This window comes from Notamacropus eugenii, chromosome 4 (genome assembly GCF_028372415.1).
Source record: "Notamacropus eugenii isolate mMacEug1 chromosome 4, mMacEug1.pri_v2, whole genome shotgun sequence".
Taxonomy (NCBI): domain Eukaryota; kingdom Metazoa; phylum Chordata; class Mammalia; order Diprotodontia; family Macropodidae; genus Notamacropus; species Notamacropus eugenii.
In genome coordinates, this window is record NC_092875.1 from 80,478,690 (window position 1) to 80,496,888 (window position 18,199).

General features: G+C 43.2%; 1 protein-coding gene across 2 annotated transcripts in view; it reads left to right on the plus strand.

Annotated features, from left to right (window-relative positions):
- Positions 1-10,601: 10,601 nt before the first annotated feature.
- The window catches only part of COLGALT1 (collagen beta(1-O)galactosyltransferase 1), a 31,877-nt gene continuing 24,279 nt past the window's right edge, over positions 10,602-18,199 (plus strand). For both annotated transcript variants that reach the window (XM_072602489.1, XM_072602490.1), the window contains exons 1-6: positions 10,602-11,005; positions 11,103-11,213; positions 11,409-11,526; positions 15,689-15,823; positions 16,311-16,515; positions 16,746-16,865. In XM_072602489.1, the coding sequence (XP_072458590.1) occupies positions 10,731-11,005; positions 11,103-11,213; positions 11,409-11,526; positions 15,689-15,823; positions 16,311-16,515; positions 16,746-16,865 (964 nt within the window). In that variant the 5' untranslated portion in view covers positions 10,602-10,730. The remainder of the gene's footprint in view (positions 11,006-11,102; positions 11,214-11,408; positions 11,527-15,688; positions 15,824-16,310; positions 16,516-16,745; positions 16,866-18,199) is intronic.

Here is an 18,199-nt window from a genome sequence, read left to right on the forward strand (position 1 = left end):
CCAGGGTCTACCTGCAGGTATCAGACTCTTCATTTAACATTTAATCATGTCTGAGACAGACAGACAGACAGAGAGACAGCCTTGATGATTATTAGCCCTTCTATGTGTAGGGAACAGATTGGCCTTGGCAGACTTGGCAGACTTCCTGACTTGAGTCTTGGATCAGCATTAAAGATACCACTTCTCACTTTTCTGCCTCTTGGCCAGTGGGACAGGATGTGGTTTTCATTTTAGATAATCTTCACTCACATTTCTCTTCTTTGAAGCACAAATTATCATCTTTCCATATTCCCCATCTTCCTTGGGTCAGTAATTTTCCATTCCCAGTTCAATGAATCCTATCATACACAAGATACCACCTGTCATGAGATTATTTTCAGTTTTGAGGTCATTCTTAATTAAGCTTGTTGGATTCCACATTAATTGTTTTATGCCACCATGAAGGTTGCTGCCACTGGGTGACAGGAAAGGTGGCAGACGTTTCCTAATGGAGATTGAACCATCTGGCCATCTCAGGAAGGTAAAAATGGAACCTGCACTGACAGCATACATGAGATTCTGAGTCAGATTTTCAATAATAATGAAGGTAACTCCTTAAATTTAAAAGATTGTAATATATATATATATAAAATAAGCTACCAGGCCATTTTCAAAGATGTCGAATATAAGATTACACAGACTGTCCCAAAAGCCATTAAAGCTTAAAACTGCACTGAGACTTTTGGGATACCTGTATAGGCAACTAACAAAAATATAAAACCAAAAGCCATTCCTCAACAGATAAATGGTCAAAAGATACGAACAAATTTCTGTTGCAAACTATGAACTAATAGAGAAAGGCAAATCATCCTAACCCTGAGGTTTGATTTCCCATTCCACAAATTGGCAGTGATGGGAACAGGAAGCTATGACTTGGTACAACCATTCTGGAAGGCAATTTGCACTTATGCCAAGATAGTGACTAAAACGTCCATACTCTTTGACTCTTGTCATATACCACAAAAAGGAAGGTCTCATATACACCAAAAGATTTAAAACAGCGCTTTACGAGAGCAAAGACCTGGGGTGGGGGGAATAAGTGAATAACCTATGGAATGACTAAAGCAGTTCAGTTATATGCCTGTAATAGAACGTTACCATGTCTGCTGTGAGAGACAAATATGATGAATATAGAGAAGCCTGGGAAGATGAAAATAGATGCAAAATGAGGTAAGCAAAGTCCAAAAAAGAGCACATATATAAAATAACTAAAATAAAATAATGGAAAAAAGAACAAAGCCATCAAAACTGAAGGCTGTGAAATTATAATGACCATATAAATTATAATAACCTGCCCCCCTCTTCTCCACCTTCTTTTCAGAAGCTGGGGGACTGTGGCTGTAGAACACTGTATATTATGTCAGAGTTTCTCAACGTTTTGGTTTTTGTCGGATATTTTTTTCTTTATTCTTTGTTATAGGGGATGTCTAACTGCCTCCAGTGGGGAGAGAGGGATACCTTGGAGAATGTAGATTATATATAAAAAAGAGATAACAAAATGTATTTTTAAAAAACACTGCAGTTTTAAATTGTATAAATAAGACATACCATGTAGGACAGATTTACAAAATTATCATAAGAAGATTTTATTCACAACTGCGTAGAAATATATTCTGTTTATAATCTCCCTTTGCCATTCATTAATTCTCTGACTGCCTGATTCAAAGTAATGTATCATCAGCCTGAAGGACAGTCTTGGGTGTTAAATGCTTGGCATTTATTTCTAAGGTTCTTTCTACTCCTAAGAGTCTGTGATTCCATGCAATTCTTAGCAGGAAAAACAAGGGTGTGACCAATCCAAAAGTCCTTCTGGTAGGTTTCCTCCCTTTTTCTCTCCAGAAGAGGGAAAAACCTTCTTGAGCCCCCTCTGGGTTAAATGTTTGATATCAGAATGTGTATATCCTGGGTGCAGTCCAACTGAATAGCAGAAGGAGGTGTTATGGGAAATTTGGGAGGAAAGGAGGAGAAACCAACTTGGCTCAGTTATCAGCCCTGGTAGAGACAAAGTATGCAGTCGTCTTGGACTGAGAATCAACTGCAGACTTTGTGTCAGTTTTAGGAACTTTATTATTCAGGGCAAAGGGACTGAAACAAATGTAGAAACTCACTTCTATGTGTCCTGTGTACATATCAGTTTTGAACCAACCTAAGGCTGGGCACCACCACCCTGATGCAGGTCCTCAACTTCTTACACCTAAATTATTGAAATAGTCTGCTAATGGGCCTTCCCGTAATAAGTTTCTCCCCACCCTAACTGATGCTCCATTCAGCTACCAAAGTGATTTTCTTAAAGTGCAGGTCTGACCAAATCAACTGCCCTACTTAATAAACCCCAGTGGTTCATCATTGTCTCCTGGATCAGATATAAAATGCTCTATTTGGCATTCAATTCCCTTCATGACCTACCCTCCCTGAAACTTTTCCAGGCTTCTAGTACCTCCCTCCCTCCCTTATATTCTTTGATCCAGTGGCATTGACCACCTGGCTGTTCCATGAAAAAGACACTCCATCTCTCTGCTCCAGGCATTTTCTCTCTCTGTCCCCCATGCCTGGAATGTTCTCCCTCCTCTGTTCTGATAACTAGCTTTCTTCAGGTCTCAGCTAAAAATCCCACCTTCTAAGGAAGTCTTCCCCAACTCCTTTATATTTCAGGTGTCTTCTTTCTATTAATTATTCCCTATGTATCCTGTATAAAGTTTGTTCACATTTGCTTGTTGTCTCCCCAGTTAGATCGTAAACTTCCTGAGAGCAGGGACTGACTTTTGTCTCTTTTTGTATGCTTGGAGCTGAACACAGAGTGTGGCACGTAGCAGGTGCTTAATAAGCATTTGACTAACTTTAGTTTATTGACTAAAACAAAAATGGGGTATGGAGTGGGAGGTGACTCAGATATTATAAATAAATAAAGTTTATGGAATTCATTTCTTAAAGCAATTTCTGAAAATCTAGGGAAAAAAAAATCTGATTCTGAATGGTTCTTGTAACAGCTTAAGAGCTAAGTTTTTGAGGAACAGTAAGCTTCTGTCCTTGCCTGCTCTAACATTGAAGAATTTTCCGGATTTGAACTTGGTGGCCCTCGTCCCAGCAGCCTGATCCCAGTTCATGGGTTTACAGAATCCTTTCCCTGACTTGAATACTGCTGGCTAAAAGACAGAGATGTGCTTTTTCTTTTTCTTTTTTCTGAGCTAAACTACTTTATTAAGTCTTAAGTTAGGAACTCTGCCTGCTTTTTTTCAGCTGTTTTCCAAAGTAATTCTCATGAGGGGCAGCTCCTTCTTTGTCTTTCCTTCTTGGGAAAACCCCAAGTGAACTTCCCCAGTCACATCTGGGCTTTTCTGCTCTTCCGACTTCTTGCCTGCCCTCCCTCTGTAGTTCCTCTTCCCTGCATGTTCTAAAGTTAACAATCAATAGCCTTGGACCGCTAGACTCTTTAGAAACTGCATTTCAGAAAATGTACTATGTGTCTCTCTCTGCATCTGCATTAGATACAGAGTTTAAAGTCACAGCAACCCTTACACTGAAAGAACAATGATCTGTCAATTGGTTTCATCCCACTCAGAAATGGAGTTTAACTTTATTCTTTTCTTGGAGTGGAGGACCTTGTCACTGCTGTGGCTCTGTGTACTGGGTTTCCATCATAGTCTTGATTTTAAGAAAAGAAAATGTGATTTCGTTTCTAGGAAAATTGAATAGGCTTTTTTTGTGTTGAATAATTTAGATAAGGTGTTATATACGTTGAGCAGGTGGCATGCAGTTTGGGACATTATCATTTTTGCTTGTATCATTTTATATTTCATCTTTACGTTATTGAAGCATTTTTAATCATTAAAAAATCTGACTAGGTATTTGAAAACTGGTATGTATGAATACTTTTCTAAGGATCCTAAAGACAAACTAAAATTTGAAAGGAATCATGAAAACTTAGAATTGTCCAAACTCGTCTCCTACAATGAGGAAACAGGCTGAAATAAGTTTAAGTGACTCTCCAAAACCACACAGTATCAGAACCCGGGTTTAGGAAACCAGGCTTCCTAACTCTAATTCTAATGGCAAGTAAGTTTTTCCTTATAATTTTGTGAAAATAGGTTCTAAAAATTTTCTTGACAAGCCTGTAATCTGTGAAAATTTATATATGTGTATATATACATATGTATATATAGTATAGCAAATATCTATTCAATACAACATATTTTGAAAAAATACTTGTGTTTTCTTTAAACTATTGGCTAATAAAAATAGATAGCATTTGTATTCTGCTTTTAAGTTGCAAACACTTTACAAATATCTCATTTTATCCTTACTACAATCCTGGGGTATGTAGGTCCTATTATTATCCTCATTTTGTAGATAAGGAAAATAAGGCTAACTAATTAGGTTGCGATCACTCAGCTAATAAGTATCTGAGGCTAAATTTGAACTTAATTGTTCCTGATTGTAGGTCCAGGATGTTATCTACTGCACCACCTTCCTGCTTATAAAACCTAGGTGTAACCCAGGGATAACCCTGGTGAGGCCTAGAGGTACAGTCTCCCTGCAAATAATGAACTGAGAGACAGATTATATGTACACACACACACACACACACACACACACACACACACACACACACACACATATGTATAGGGGTAATCCTAGGAGAAGATTGAACTAATTAGCCCCCTTTTCTTGTCAGAATCCAATTACGCCTGTAAGGAAACCCTTCTGGGGACATCATCCTCAGCCATCAGCTTGTGAAGTGTACTGGGTTTCTCTTAGGAGAAGGGAAGTCAGGTGGTTCAAACACCAGTTGTTTAGCCTGGCCCTGGGTGCCCTCTCTAAACTTGGAGGAAATTCCAATGAAGGGAGGGCCAGGCACTTTGAGCCAGTGCCTCCCCAGAATGCAGTCTTGTCACAGGTTGGAAAGGTAAAAGAGTTAGCTTAGGTCCTTCCCACCAAAAACCTGTTATACAAAAGACAATCAGGGATAGCTAGCAAACATATTTATCCAAATAAACTGGAAAACAGAAATCAGTGCAGTTTATATAGATTAGGGAAGACAATAGAATACACAGGAGCAAACAGGCTTTTCAATTCAGGAATGAGATAAAATCTCAGTTCAGCCAAGAACAGAATGATCTCACCTGGAAAGCCTGCTATTAGCAATTTCTGGGGGTGTAGGTGCTGGAAATCAAGGTAGGAATGGGGAGAGGGCTGGCTTTGCTCACATAGCTAGAGTGCTTCCACTAGTCATTCCAAAATTTGCCCCTTCTCTCAATGAAGTTTCTCTCATGTGGCTCAGAGCCAGTCAGGAGTCCGATCTTCCTGCGCATGTAATAGGGCTGTCCTTCTGGGAACAACCCAACTCACCTGGGGCACCAGCAAATAATTATTAAGCATGATCACATGCAAGTTACCATGGTAGGTATTTAAAATACAAAGACAAAAATCTCTGGTTCTCAAAGAATTTAGGTTCAGCTGGGGAAATACACCACGTACACAGACAGATGAATAAATAGGAAGTAATCTGAGGGGGAGTAAAGGCACTGCATAAGAGGAAACCTAGGATAAGGATCCTAAGAGGTGGAGGTGAACAAGGAACACATACCAGGGACTGAGGACAGCTTATGTCAAGGCCTAGAAATATGAGACAATGTCAAGTTCAGGGAACAACTATTAGGCCTATTTGGCTGGAATGTTGAATGCATGAAATAAGTCTGGAAAGACAGTCTGGTATCAGGTTGTAAAAGACTTTAGATCCTAGACTGAGGAGTCAGTATTTTATCTTAAGAGCAATAGGGATCCCCAGATGATTTCTATATAAGTAACATAGTCAGATCTATGCCTTAGGAAGAGTATTATGTTAGCATGGGAGAAAAGAGACTGGAAACAGGCAAACAGGGGACTATTATAATAGAAAAGGGAAGAGGTGTTGAATTAGGGTGGTAGTGAGTGGAGAGAAATGGATGCAAGTGATGCTGTGGAGCTGGGGACTTGGCAACAGAATGGAGAGGGGGTGTAAAGGAGAGGGAAGTATCTGGGATGATAGCAAGGTTTCAATATTTAGTGACTAGAATGGTGGTATGGGTTCATTAGGGGGAAGATAATGAGTTCTGCTTTGGACATATTGACCTTGAGATATTAATGGGGACATCCAGATGGAGATGTCTGGTGAATGTTTGGCAATATAAAACTAGAATTCAGCAGATTAGAACTGTATAGATGTGGGAGTTATCTGCATATGGTTGGTTGTTGTCCTTCATCTTCGAAGAGGACCAAAATGACATCACTATTGTAAAGTGAAATTTCAGTGTGTCTGATTGTGGTTGATCAGACCAATACAAGCTTGGAATGCTCTACCACAGGTTGGGCACAGATAGTCCATGTGAATATTTGGGGTGGATATCCCAAATTTGCGCATGCTACATTTACTTTGTGCTGTGTCAATTCTGCTTTGCTCAAAGAGCACAGAACCTTTTCTTATGTGGGCATGCTATGCTGAGTGGTCCTGTGCCAGTGTCTCCCATGTTGCACAGTCAAATTCAAAGTTCTTGAGAGAGACCTTGAGAGTGTCATATGGATGTCTGCATATAGGTGATAATTAAACCCATGGGAGCTGGTGAAAGTAAAGAAAAGAATGTTGAGAGTGGAGAGAAGAGACCCAGGACAGAACTTTGGGAACTATTCATAGTTGGGGGGAGTTAAGGATGATCTAGGAAAGGAGTCTGAGAAGGAGTGGGTTTTTAGACAAGAGAAGCTGAAGAAATAAGTATCCTGAAAACTGTGTGAGGGAATGGTTGAGAAGACTAAAAACTGTAGAGAGGTCATGTAGGATTAAGGACTGAGAAAAACCTATCCAACTTGATGGGTAAGAAATCCCTGATGACTCTGGAAAGAGGAGCTTCAGTGGAGCTGATAAGATTCAGAAACCAGGTGTCAAGGGGCTAAGAAATGAGCTGGATTTACAGAGAGAAGACTTTTCCTAGGACTTTGTTTAAAAGAGAGAGAAGAACAATAACTTGAGAAGATGACAGGATAAAAGAAAGGTTTTTAAGACAGGGAGGCCTGACTATGCGTGTAGGAAACAGTCAAGGATCTGAGCTGAGTAGAGACTGAAGAGAGGGAAGATTCATGAGCAAAGGAGGAAGCTTTATACCCGAGGAGAGAAAAGGGGAGGGGACAAGAAGGCACACATACAAGGGTTGACTTTGGCAAAGAGAAGGGCACAGTTAGTATGGTTAAGCAACTCCCTCCAGTGGCATAACGCAGGATGTGAGTAGGAGCAAAGAAAGAAGATTGTAGGGATAACCCAGGATTAGGGACAATGTATGGGTGGGGACACGTGAAGGGGACAAGGGGCAGTGTGAGACTGAACTGGTCAATGACAGGGCCAAGACTAACGTGGTAAAGTCAGGATAAAGAAGGTGTGATGGATTGGGAGAACCTATTCTCTCTATAGGTTTAGGAGGGGGTGAAACAGAGGGAGAAATGGAGGGTCAGGAAGTTAGAATCAGAGAGAAACTTCAGAGTTTCAGGATCATGGAGGCAGCATAGTAATGAGATCCAAGGTATGACCCTGTGGTTTACTGACATGGAGTAAAGACATATAGGTATTGAAGTGCAGAGGGGCTAGGATGTTTGAGAGGACATCAAAATCTGTGCTAAAATTTTCAAGTATTAGGGCAGAGGTTGGAAGCAAGAAACCTGTGTCACAGGTATATACACAAATCTTTGAAAAAGAAGGGAGAAGAGCACCCTAGAAGCCAGTGGATGACAGAATCTGAATAGGGTGATTGTTGTTGAGTCATTTCCAACTCATTGTGACACCATTTGGGGGTTTTCTTGGCAGAGATACTGGACTGGTTTATCATTTCCTTCCCCAACTCATTTTACAGATGAGGAACTGAGGCAAACAGGGTGAAGTGATTTGCCTGGTCACACAGCTAGTTAGGGTCTGAGGTCAGATTTGAAGGAAGAGGAGTGTTCCTGACTTTAGGCCCCCAACTCAATTCATTGTACCACCTAGCTGCCCTGATAAGAGATGGCTGTTGTTCAGTTGTTCAGTAGTGTCTAACTCTGCATGAACCCATGGATCTTCCACTGTTTCTCAAAGTCTGTCCAAGTTCATGTTCATTGTGTCCATGAGACTATCTATCTATCTATCTATCTCATCTTCTACATTTTCCTTTTGCCTTTCCTCTTTCCCAACATCAGGGCTTTTTCTAATGAGTCTTATCTTTTCACCATGGCCAAGGTAAGTATTTAAGCTTCAGCTTCCATATTTGACCTGTTGAATAGACTGAATTAGTTTCTTTAAGTATTTGACTGATTTGACCTCCTTGCTGTCCAAGAGAATCTCAAAAGTCTTTTCAAGCACCACAATTCAAAAGTGTTTACACTACAGCACTAACCCATCTCTCACAACCATATGTTGCTACTGGAAAAACTGCCCAGATTTGCCATAGCTTTCCTTCCAGGGAGCAAGTGTCTTTTAATTTCACGGCTGCAGTCACCATATGCAGTGATCTTCGAACTCAAGAATACACAGTCTGACGCTGCTTCCATGTCTTCTTCTACTTGCCAAGAAGTGATGAGATCAGTTGCCAAGATCTTAGGTTTTTTTATATTTAGAATGAGAAAGACAAGAGATCTCCAAGAAAATCAGAGATATAAAGGGAAAGTTTTATGTAAAAATGGGCTGACAAAAGGTAAAAGCAGTAGAGATTTAACAAAAACAGAAGAGATTAAGAAAAGGTGGCAAAAATAAATAAAAAAACTATACAAGAAAGATCTTAACATCACTGATAGAGATGGATGGAATCTCTACAGAAGAGAGGTTACAAAGTGATAGAAAAAGAGGGGTAATTTGGAAATGGCAGTTAGGAACAAGAAATATGACACACACTTTTCTCAGCCCAGTTGGGATAAGGTGCAGGGATGAGAGGAGCATCCAGCATTGGGTATGGTTGCTGTCCAGGAAGTAGGGTCTCCTGGAGGGTGTTAGGTTGAACATAGAAAGTTGGAAAGAATGTAAGAAAAGATTTGGGTTTCGGATGAGAGGGAGGTACCAGTGAGAACAATAGGCCAGGGAGTATAAAGAATTGGGAGAGGTTGGGAAAAACTAGATAGGACTGAGAGAACAGGGACTGGTAGTATCATAAGAAGATTTTCACTTCAGCAGATAGCTACTCTGAATCACAGGTGTCAGGGGAGGAGGAGTTAAGAATTTTCTAATTACTGTAGAGGAAAAGTTTCAATTGACTAGTGACCCTACTCTACAAGTTCCTGTAGTGATGGAGAACAAATAGCAGTAACCTGTATTCCTCCATAAACAAAGTAGTGGAGGGTGTAGAATCAGTCAGTAAATATCTGATGATTGATTTCCCAGGGACCAAAATAAGCACATACTCCTCGCCATTTCCTTTACACCAACCCAATATAGTAAAAAGTGCAAGTGGCTACACATGGAAGATATGTTGGGACTTCCAATTTGATCTGTGAGATTCTGGCTCTGGCCCCTGAATATTTATAAAGGGCTGGGAGCATTTATTACCTGTGTGACCTTCAGCAAGTTACACTTACTAGCTGAGTAAACCTGGGCAAGTCATTTAACTAAAGTTTCCTCTTCTGTAAAACAGGAGTAACAATATCCCCTGCCCCCAGGGTTATTGTGAGGATCGTATCACATAAAAACGAGTAAAATGCTTCGCAAACATTAAAGTCTTATATAAGTGCTATTATGTAACAATCTCTGGGCCTCTGTTCCGACATCACTCCAGATGATCCCTCACGCCCTCTTCAGCTCCGGAACGAAGAGTTAAGCACGCTGCTCGGAGGTCTGGGGAAGCTGGTTGGAGCAGCTAAGGCTTCTTCACACGTGGCAGTGGGCTTGAAGACGGAGAGGTCTTCACACTCAGTGTCTGAGAGAGGGTGGGGTTGGAGGCCAACCCCCCGGGCTCCCTAGATGGTAAGGGGAGGAGTAGATGCAGGGGCAGGGGCCGAGGTGTCAGCGGCACCCCCCACCTAACAGGGTGATGCTCGGGGTTTAGAGAGGCTGCCCTCCACTTCTGACGTTCTGTGACTCCTGGGTGAATGAAATACCCCATCTAAAAGTCACTTCGGATGGGGACGCACAACCCTAAGACCCAGACGCAGTGCTCGACTCAGCCGCTCTGTGCCGCAGGAAGCCTGGGCACTGGGCCACTTAGGATCGGCTGTTCCGTCCTTTTAAGGCCGGTGCCCGGCGCTCCGGCCGTGGTGGGGTCCTGTTTGTCGGACCCAATCCCGTAGGGCACAAGCCCAGTGTCCTCCCTGCACCCGGGCTGGGACACACAGTGAGCCTCTCCCCAGGCCTCCAGGTCTAGGCTCAAGAGGCGGATCCCTACCAGGCTGGGCTCCGTGGCCGGCTGTGTCGGTTGGGGAAGGGGCAGGTCTGGGGAGGAGGGACCACCCCTTTACGGCCAGAGACCGGTGCTGGGGCGGGGCGGGGCCCGGGCTGGGGGCCTGGAACACGAGGCCCTTTGCGTTAAGGCCGGATCCCGGCGCTAGGTTCATACGGAGTGGGCCGACAGCTTCCGCGGGAGACGCGGTGGCGGGGCCGGCGGGGCTGGCCTGGGCTGGGCTGTGTGCGGAGAGCGGTGGTCGGAGGGCAGAAAGGCGGCTTAAAGGCGAGGCGGCGGGCCGCAGCGGTCAGCCACAGGCCGGGTTCTCTCGCCATGGGCACAGCCTGGGCCGGGAGCCGGAGCCCGAGCTCGAGCCCCCGGGCCCCGCGCCTGCTGGGCCTGGCGCTCTGCGCCGCCGCCGCGCTGCTGCTGCGGGGCCCGGGCCGAGCTGCCGCCTACTTTCCGGAGGAGCGCTGGAGCCCCGAGTCTTCCCTGCAGGCGCCGCGGGTCCTCATCGCTCTCATCGCCCGGAATGCGGCCCACGCGCTGCCCTCGACCCTGGGCGCCCTGGAGAGGCTGCGGCACCCGCGGGACCGGACCGCGCTATGGTGAGGATCCCCATCTCTGCCCCCTGCCCCCTCCCCTGGCGCGGGCCCCTGCCCAGCCGATCCCTGCCCTGAGCGCCGCGTGCCTGTGCCCGTGCAGGGTGGCCACGGACCACAACGTGGACAATACCTCGGCAGTGCTTCGGGAATGGCTGGTGGGCGTGAAGAGCTTGTACCACTACGTGGAGTGGCGGCCCATGGACGAGCCGAGGTGAGGCCTGGGAAGGGATAGTGCAGGAGGCGGAAAGCTGTCCTGCAGGGGCACCCAACCATGGAGACCGCCCCCAGACACACACCGCCGGGTTTCCCTCCTCTCAGCACTCCCCAGAGGGATAGGCTGCCATCTGGTCTGGGGCTCCAGCCTGGCTCTGGCACTAACTTCTTAGGCAATTGTGCCACCCCACAGGTCCTACCCTGATGAGGAAGGCCCCAAGCACTGGTCCAATTCTCGCTACGAGCATGTGATGAAGCTCAGACAGGCAGCCCTGAAATCAGCTCGGGACATGTGGGCAGACTACATCCTGGTAAGAGCCGCTTCCCACCCTTCCCCTTCTTCCCCTCCGGCCCCCATCTCAGCTTCCCATCCTCTTGGCTTTATGAAGGAAGAGGAAGTTGCCTGTCACAAGTTAAAACTGAATGGGTGCTGATCCAAGAGAGGCAGCAAGAATGTTGACCTTGGAGTCCCCAAAACCTGAGTTCAAAATCCACCTCAGATACATATTGTGTGATCTTAGCCAAGTCACTAAACCTCAGTTTCTTTTTCTGTAAAATGTGAATAATAATATTTCATCAGTTAATATATGCTTTGCACACTTGAAGTATTCAGCTTGACCCCTGTGATTTCATTGGTTAGAGGCTTAGAGAGCCTTGGGGAATTGCCTGGGGACTGACTGAAAGGACTCTCCTAGGATCACCCAGACAGTATGCTTCCCAGTCTGTACTTGAATCCTTGGACTTTGAGGCTAGATCTTCATTCACTCTGTGCCACATTGCCTTTGGAACTTGTTTTATAAAGGTCAGGGGGTTTGTTTGTTTGCTTATTTTGGACTGGCTCAGTGATTTTATTGGTATAAAGAACTCTCAGAGGAAGAAACTCCTTGTTCCAGTGCTGCTCAGTCTTTGCTCTGCCATTTATAGTCTTAAGAGAGTTGCCTGGAACACCAAGAATTAAAGTGACTTGCTCAGAGCCACTCAGCCAGGATCCATCAGAAGCTGAACTTGAACTCTTGACTCTAAGGATGCCACAGTACCTCTCCATAAATCATCACCATCATGATCAGAAAGGTCCCATTTGATAAGCAATTAAAATTTAAGTGAAAAAAAATGCCCCATTTGCACCATCAGCGTCCAAGACTGCTTTGAGAGATGCAGGGATCAGGAATCCTGGTATCACTGTGGAGTTGACAGATGTTCCAGGATTTCTTTGGCCCTGGGTAGGTTAGAGTGAGCACCTTTCATGACAGAAGCAGCAGGAGGCAGAGCAGAATTAAGGTTGAGAGTATGACTGCTCTCTCCCTATGGACCTGGAGAGACAAGTCTTTTTTTTTTTTTTAATTTTGTAATGTTTAACAATCACTGCCATACAATTGTGATTTTATCCCCCCCACCTACCCCCCACTCCCCCCCTCCCTCCCCACGACTGCATACAATTCTGTATAGATTCTACATATACTTTCCTATTGAGTATATTTTCACTATAGTCATGCTATGTAGTCAGACTAAGATAAATGAAAGAAATTGTATAACAGATCAGAACATGATACACAAACACATACACATACACAAACATGATCTGCTACAATATGTGAGTGACTTCCATATTTCTCTCTCTGAGTGTGGCAGGCATTTTGCCTTGAGATCCTCCATTGGGATTTTTTTTTTGGTAAGAAGTTCTTGTGTTATTACAAAAATCTAAGTCTACCAGAAAAAACTCTCACACACTGTGGTTGTTGCTGTGCATAAAGTTCTCCTGGTTCTGCTCCTTTCACTCAGCATCAGGTCATATAAGTCCTTCCAGGCCTCTCTGAAGTCTTCTTGTTCATCATTTCTTATGGCACAATAGTACTCCATTACATTCATATACCATAATTTATTCAGCCATTCCCCAATTGATGGACATCCCCTTGACTTCCAGTTTTTGGCAACTACATAGAGTGCTGCTATAAATATTTTTGTACATGTGGGACCCTTTCCCATTTTTATGATCTCTTGGGGATATAGTCCTAGTAGCGATATTGCTGGGTCAAAGGGTATGCACATTTTTGTAGCCCTTTGGGCATAGTTCCAAATTGCTGGAGAGACAAGTCTTGCAGGAGAAGGAGCTGGGCTATATACAGTGCAGGAGAGAATATAGAAACCTGAAATAGCTGGCATCACAAGTGCTTCTTGCTGTAAGCAAACCTGGCATGTGATCATCTAGATATATCAACAGGTAAATTAATTCTTTTCATTTTGCAAAAGGATTGCCATCACCTGCTCCTGCCATCATCCTCACCCCACTGTTCCTTAAAATAGCACATTTCCCTAGTTTTTGCAAGGTCTGTGAATGTAGATACAGAAGCACTTTGAACTGAGGTGATCAGTGTTAGCACCCAGCGGAGACTTTTTGAGGATATTATCTCAGCTTCAGTTTGAATTTGAACTTTGAGTCCTAACTCTGTCACTGGCTAGCCATGTGACCTTGAATAAGCCATGTCCCTCAGATAGGTCTCAGTTTACCCCTCTGTAAAATGGGGAGGTTGGTCTAGATTTTCCTTTAGGTCCTTGTCAGTTCTGATATTTTATGACCTAAAGGGAGATCTTGGGGCAGCTAGGTGGTGCAGTGGATAGAGCACTAGACCCGGAGTCAGAAGGACCTGAGTTCAAATGCAGCCGCAGATACTTAACAGCTGTATCACTCTGTGCAAGTCATTTACCCCTTTTACCTGAGTTTCTCATCTGTAAAATGAACTGGAGAAGGAAATGGCAAACCACTCTAGTATCTCTGCCAAGAAAACCTCAGTGGAGTCACAAAGAGTCAGATATAACTGAAACCACTGAATAGCAACAGATATATATCTTAGATTGAAACTTCCAACCACTACCTTGTCTCATTTAACTAAGTACCTCTAATTGTCATTAAAAAATATGAAATTGAGAAACTACCCCTAAACCAAAAAGCAAATAAATATTCAAATCTACACTCAATTCTCTTTATTGGAATGATGTTAATGGAATCATGATCACTGTTGCATGTGGCATTTTGTCTTCTCCTTTTTACACTTAGCATACTTCTCAGACACATTTTTGTCTTACCAGTGTCCATACATAGTCTCAGTAATAAAAGCTCCCGTTCTATACTCTTTAAAGATTTTCAGATCCCTTTAAGGTTAATAGTGCAAGGATTATTATCTTCATTTTGCAGATGGAGAAACTGAGACTCAGAGAGATGGAGGGACTTGTCCACACTCACACAGCTAGTGAATATGTGTTGGAGCTAGGCATTCATTCAATGCAGGCCTCAGTGCACCAAGGTCCAGCCCAGCGCTCTCCCCATTCCATCACCCTGCTGCCATCAAATCACTGCTTACCTAACACCCTGTTCAGGGGGATGAGGGGAATGTTGGCAGTCATTCAATTTTGAATGGCACAGCTGAGAATGTCTTTGCATAAATTTTTTTTTTTCGTTTTGGAGTGTGGTCTCCAAGAGAGGAATTTCCAGAACAAAGAATATGAATAGCTTTGTGGCTCTGGTTTGTGCTGGAGGAGTTTGGGAAGTAGATCACAAACCTTTCATGATACAAAAGTGTTGAGGGACTTCAATTTTCTGAGAATCTGCTGGCCCCCTTCCTTAGTCCAAAGCAGAGTAGCTAGTGATTTCTTGGCCAAAACTGGAGAACGGCGAAATGTCTAATTTTTAAAAAAAATAATGCTTAGAGAAGGGAGCCAATATCACAAAGAGCTAACGTAGTTTTGTCAAGAGCAGGTCATGTCAGACTAACCTAGTATTTTTTGACAGGGTTATTCTAATAGATCAAAGGAATCCAATAGATACAGTTTGCCCAGATTTTAGTTAAGCATTTGCCAGAGATTCTCATACTGTTCTTGTGCAGAAGATACAGAGATGTAGGCTAGATGGTTATGGATATGGTTGGTCAATATGATGGTATGGTTAGTCAATAACTATATGGTTAGTTAACATGATAATATGGTTAGTCAGTAACCATATGGTTGGTCACAGTAACTATGTGGTTGGTCAGATTCAAGGTGTTCTCATTAAGGGTTTGATGTCCACTTGGAAGGAGGTCCTTGGCCTTGTGCTGGCTGGCATTTTTAATCAATGATGTCAGAGACTGTCAGAACCAGTCGAGATGTTAGTTTTTCTGAGTTGCTTTCGCCCCCTCTTTTTAAATCTTTTGACACAAGATATGGCTCAATGGATAGGGAAAGAATTATATTTGAAAATGAAGGTAATAGAAGAACACAGGCTATCAGTAAAATGTGATTAAAGTTGCCATGTGAAAAAGTATCTGGGTTGACTAGGACTTAAAGACTGCTATGCTGGCTAGTGTGAGAGAGGCTGGAGGGCAGGAGGAAGACAGCTGGGGGGGTGTTATGTCCTGAGAACTTTGGACAAGCCAGCTGGGTGAGGGCTGCCTTAGTCATGTGATATGAATTCTACCCTTGCTCTCTTCTTCTGCTTTTTAGTTTCTGGATGCCGATAATCTTCTGATAAACCCAGACACTCTGTCTCTGCTGATCGCAGAGAACAAGACAGTTGTGGCTCCCATGTTGGACTCCAGAGCTGCCTATTCCAATTTCTGGTGCGGAATGACTTCTCAGGTAAGTAGGTCACAACGTCCATACAGAGTGTGGTGTTGACCACGGGGAACGTAAAAGTCCCACTTTCAGGATTTTGGTAACCCTAATTCTGTTGGCTTCTGAACTGGGCATTTAAGAAATATCAGGGTTTGTCTGCCCTGCCTTTGCTTTCTTAAGACCCAAACAACTTTGTCTTTTGCTTTCCACTGAAATGTAAGTTCCTTGAGGACAGGAACTAGTTTTTTGCCTTTCTTTGTCTAGCTAGCACTTAGTACATTACCTGGCACATTAGTAAATTAATAAAGCTATGAATACATGCTTCTTGATTGATTCCTCACTAGTTCCTGCTTTCTTCACATTTACACTTTTTTTGTACAGAAATACAAGCAGCTCTTCACTGTGTATGATCCTTGTCCTCTTGAACTCACCTTCTAGGGCTCTGAATCTCCCTTAGGAGCTCCCTGGGTATTCCTCTTCTACTCAGGGACACAGTTGTCTTTCCTCCCAGGGCTATTATAAGCGGACACCTGCATACATACCCATCAGGAGGCGGGATCGCCGTGGCTGCTTTGCTGTTCCCATGGTGCACTCCACCTTTCTGATAGACCTAAGAAAAGAGGCCTCCCGGGAGCTCTCCTTCTATCCCCCACATCCTGATTACACCTGGTCCTTTGATGACATCATTGTCTTTGCCTTCTCCTGTAAGCAAGCAGGTGAGCATTCCCGGCCTTATTACAGACTTGGGGCATCCATGTGACTTTAGACAAGATTCGGCTCCAAGGAGGGGGTCACCCAAAGAATAACAAAATCTCATATTTGCATAAATACCTCTGCCTACGCATCCACCTAGCATGGTCTTTGAATCAGCTTGGTATTTGAATGTTTGTGTATTGTATCAATACAACAACACTTTGACTTCTTTTCTGGTTTTTGCTGCTTGCAGAAGTGCAGATGTTTGTCTGCAACAAGGAGGTCTATGGCTTCCTCCCAGTACCACTGAGGGCCCACAGCTCCCTGCGAGATGAAGCTGAGAGCTTCATGCATGCCCAGCTTGAGGTCATGGGTAAGTCTGATCCCAGCCTATGTTCACCTGAGGGTCTATCTGGAAATGACTGTCTTCTTCCTCTTTCTCCATTTCACAGTCTATATTTGGAAATTCTCTGTGTCCTTTGAGAAGTTCCAAGAGAACATCTCCCCTGGACCATAGCTATTCCTTTGTCCCAAGATTGAATTGGGCAGCATGGAATTAGAAAATTATATCTCTCTTGAGATTAGATCTCTCTCCAGGCAGAATCTACCCACCCATTAGAATCCTTTGTTGTAATGAGGAAAAGTAGTTAAACAAAACTAACCACCACAGGGATCATGTCTGATAGTAAGTGCGACATTTGGCACCTGTAGTCCGCCATCTCTTTACTGAGAGGTGGGAAATATGTTTTATTATCTATTGTTTGGGATCAAAATTGAGCATTCTGTTTAGTCAGAACTTGACTGCCTTTTGAGGTTGTTTTCATTTGCATGATTATAGTGGTTGTGAATGTCGGTTCTTCTGGTTCTGTTTTCTCTGTTCTGCAACAATTCATGCAAACCTTACTATTTTCCTCTGAATTTCTCATATTTTTCCTTTACTACAGTTCAGTCAGTTTAGTAATGCACTATTATGTTCAGGAGTCACAGTCTGTTCAGCCATTGCTTAATTGATGGGTACCAATTGTGTTTCTTTCCTTCCTTCCTTCCTTCCTTCCTTCCTTCCTTCCTTCCTTCCTTCCTTCCTTCCTTCCTTCCTTCCTTCCTTTCTTTTCTTTTTCTTTTTCTTCCTTCCTTCCTTTCCTTTTTTCTCTTTCCTTTCTCCCTGCTTTCTTTCTCTTCTTTCTTTCCTTCCTTCCTTTCCTTCTTTCTATCTTCCTTCCTTCCTTCCATTCTTTCCTTTCCTCCTTGGTCCCTCCTTTCCTTCTTCCTATTTTTTTTTGACTTTCTAAAAGTACAGCTATGAGTATCATGTGGCGTACCTCTTTGCCCTTGTCCTCCTAGGGTATATATTCAGTAGTAGGATTAGTTAGTCAAAGGGTATGGGCAATTCAGTGACTTCTCTTGCATAATTTCAAGTTGTTTTCCAGAGTAATTGGTTGGACCACAGTGTATTAGTGTATCTGGAGTAGAAGCTCCAAACCCTCCAAAATTCACTGATCATTCCAGTCTTTTATCACCTTTGTCATTTTGATAAATATGAGGTAAAACCTCAGAATTGTATAAACATACATTTCTCTTATGACTCATGATTTGGAACATTTCCCGCATTATCATTTGTATTACTTTTGAAAACTCTTTATATATTTTGACCATTTATCTATTCAGTAATGGTTTATATTTTTGTGTCTATTCCCTATATATCTTGGA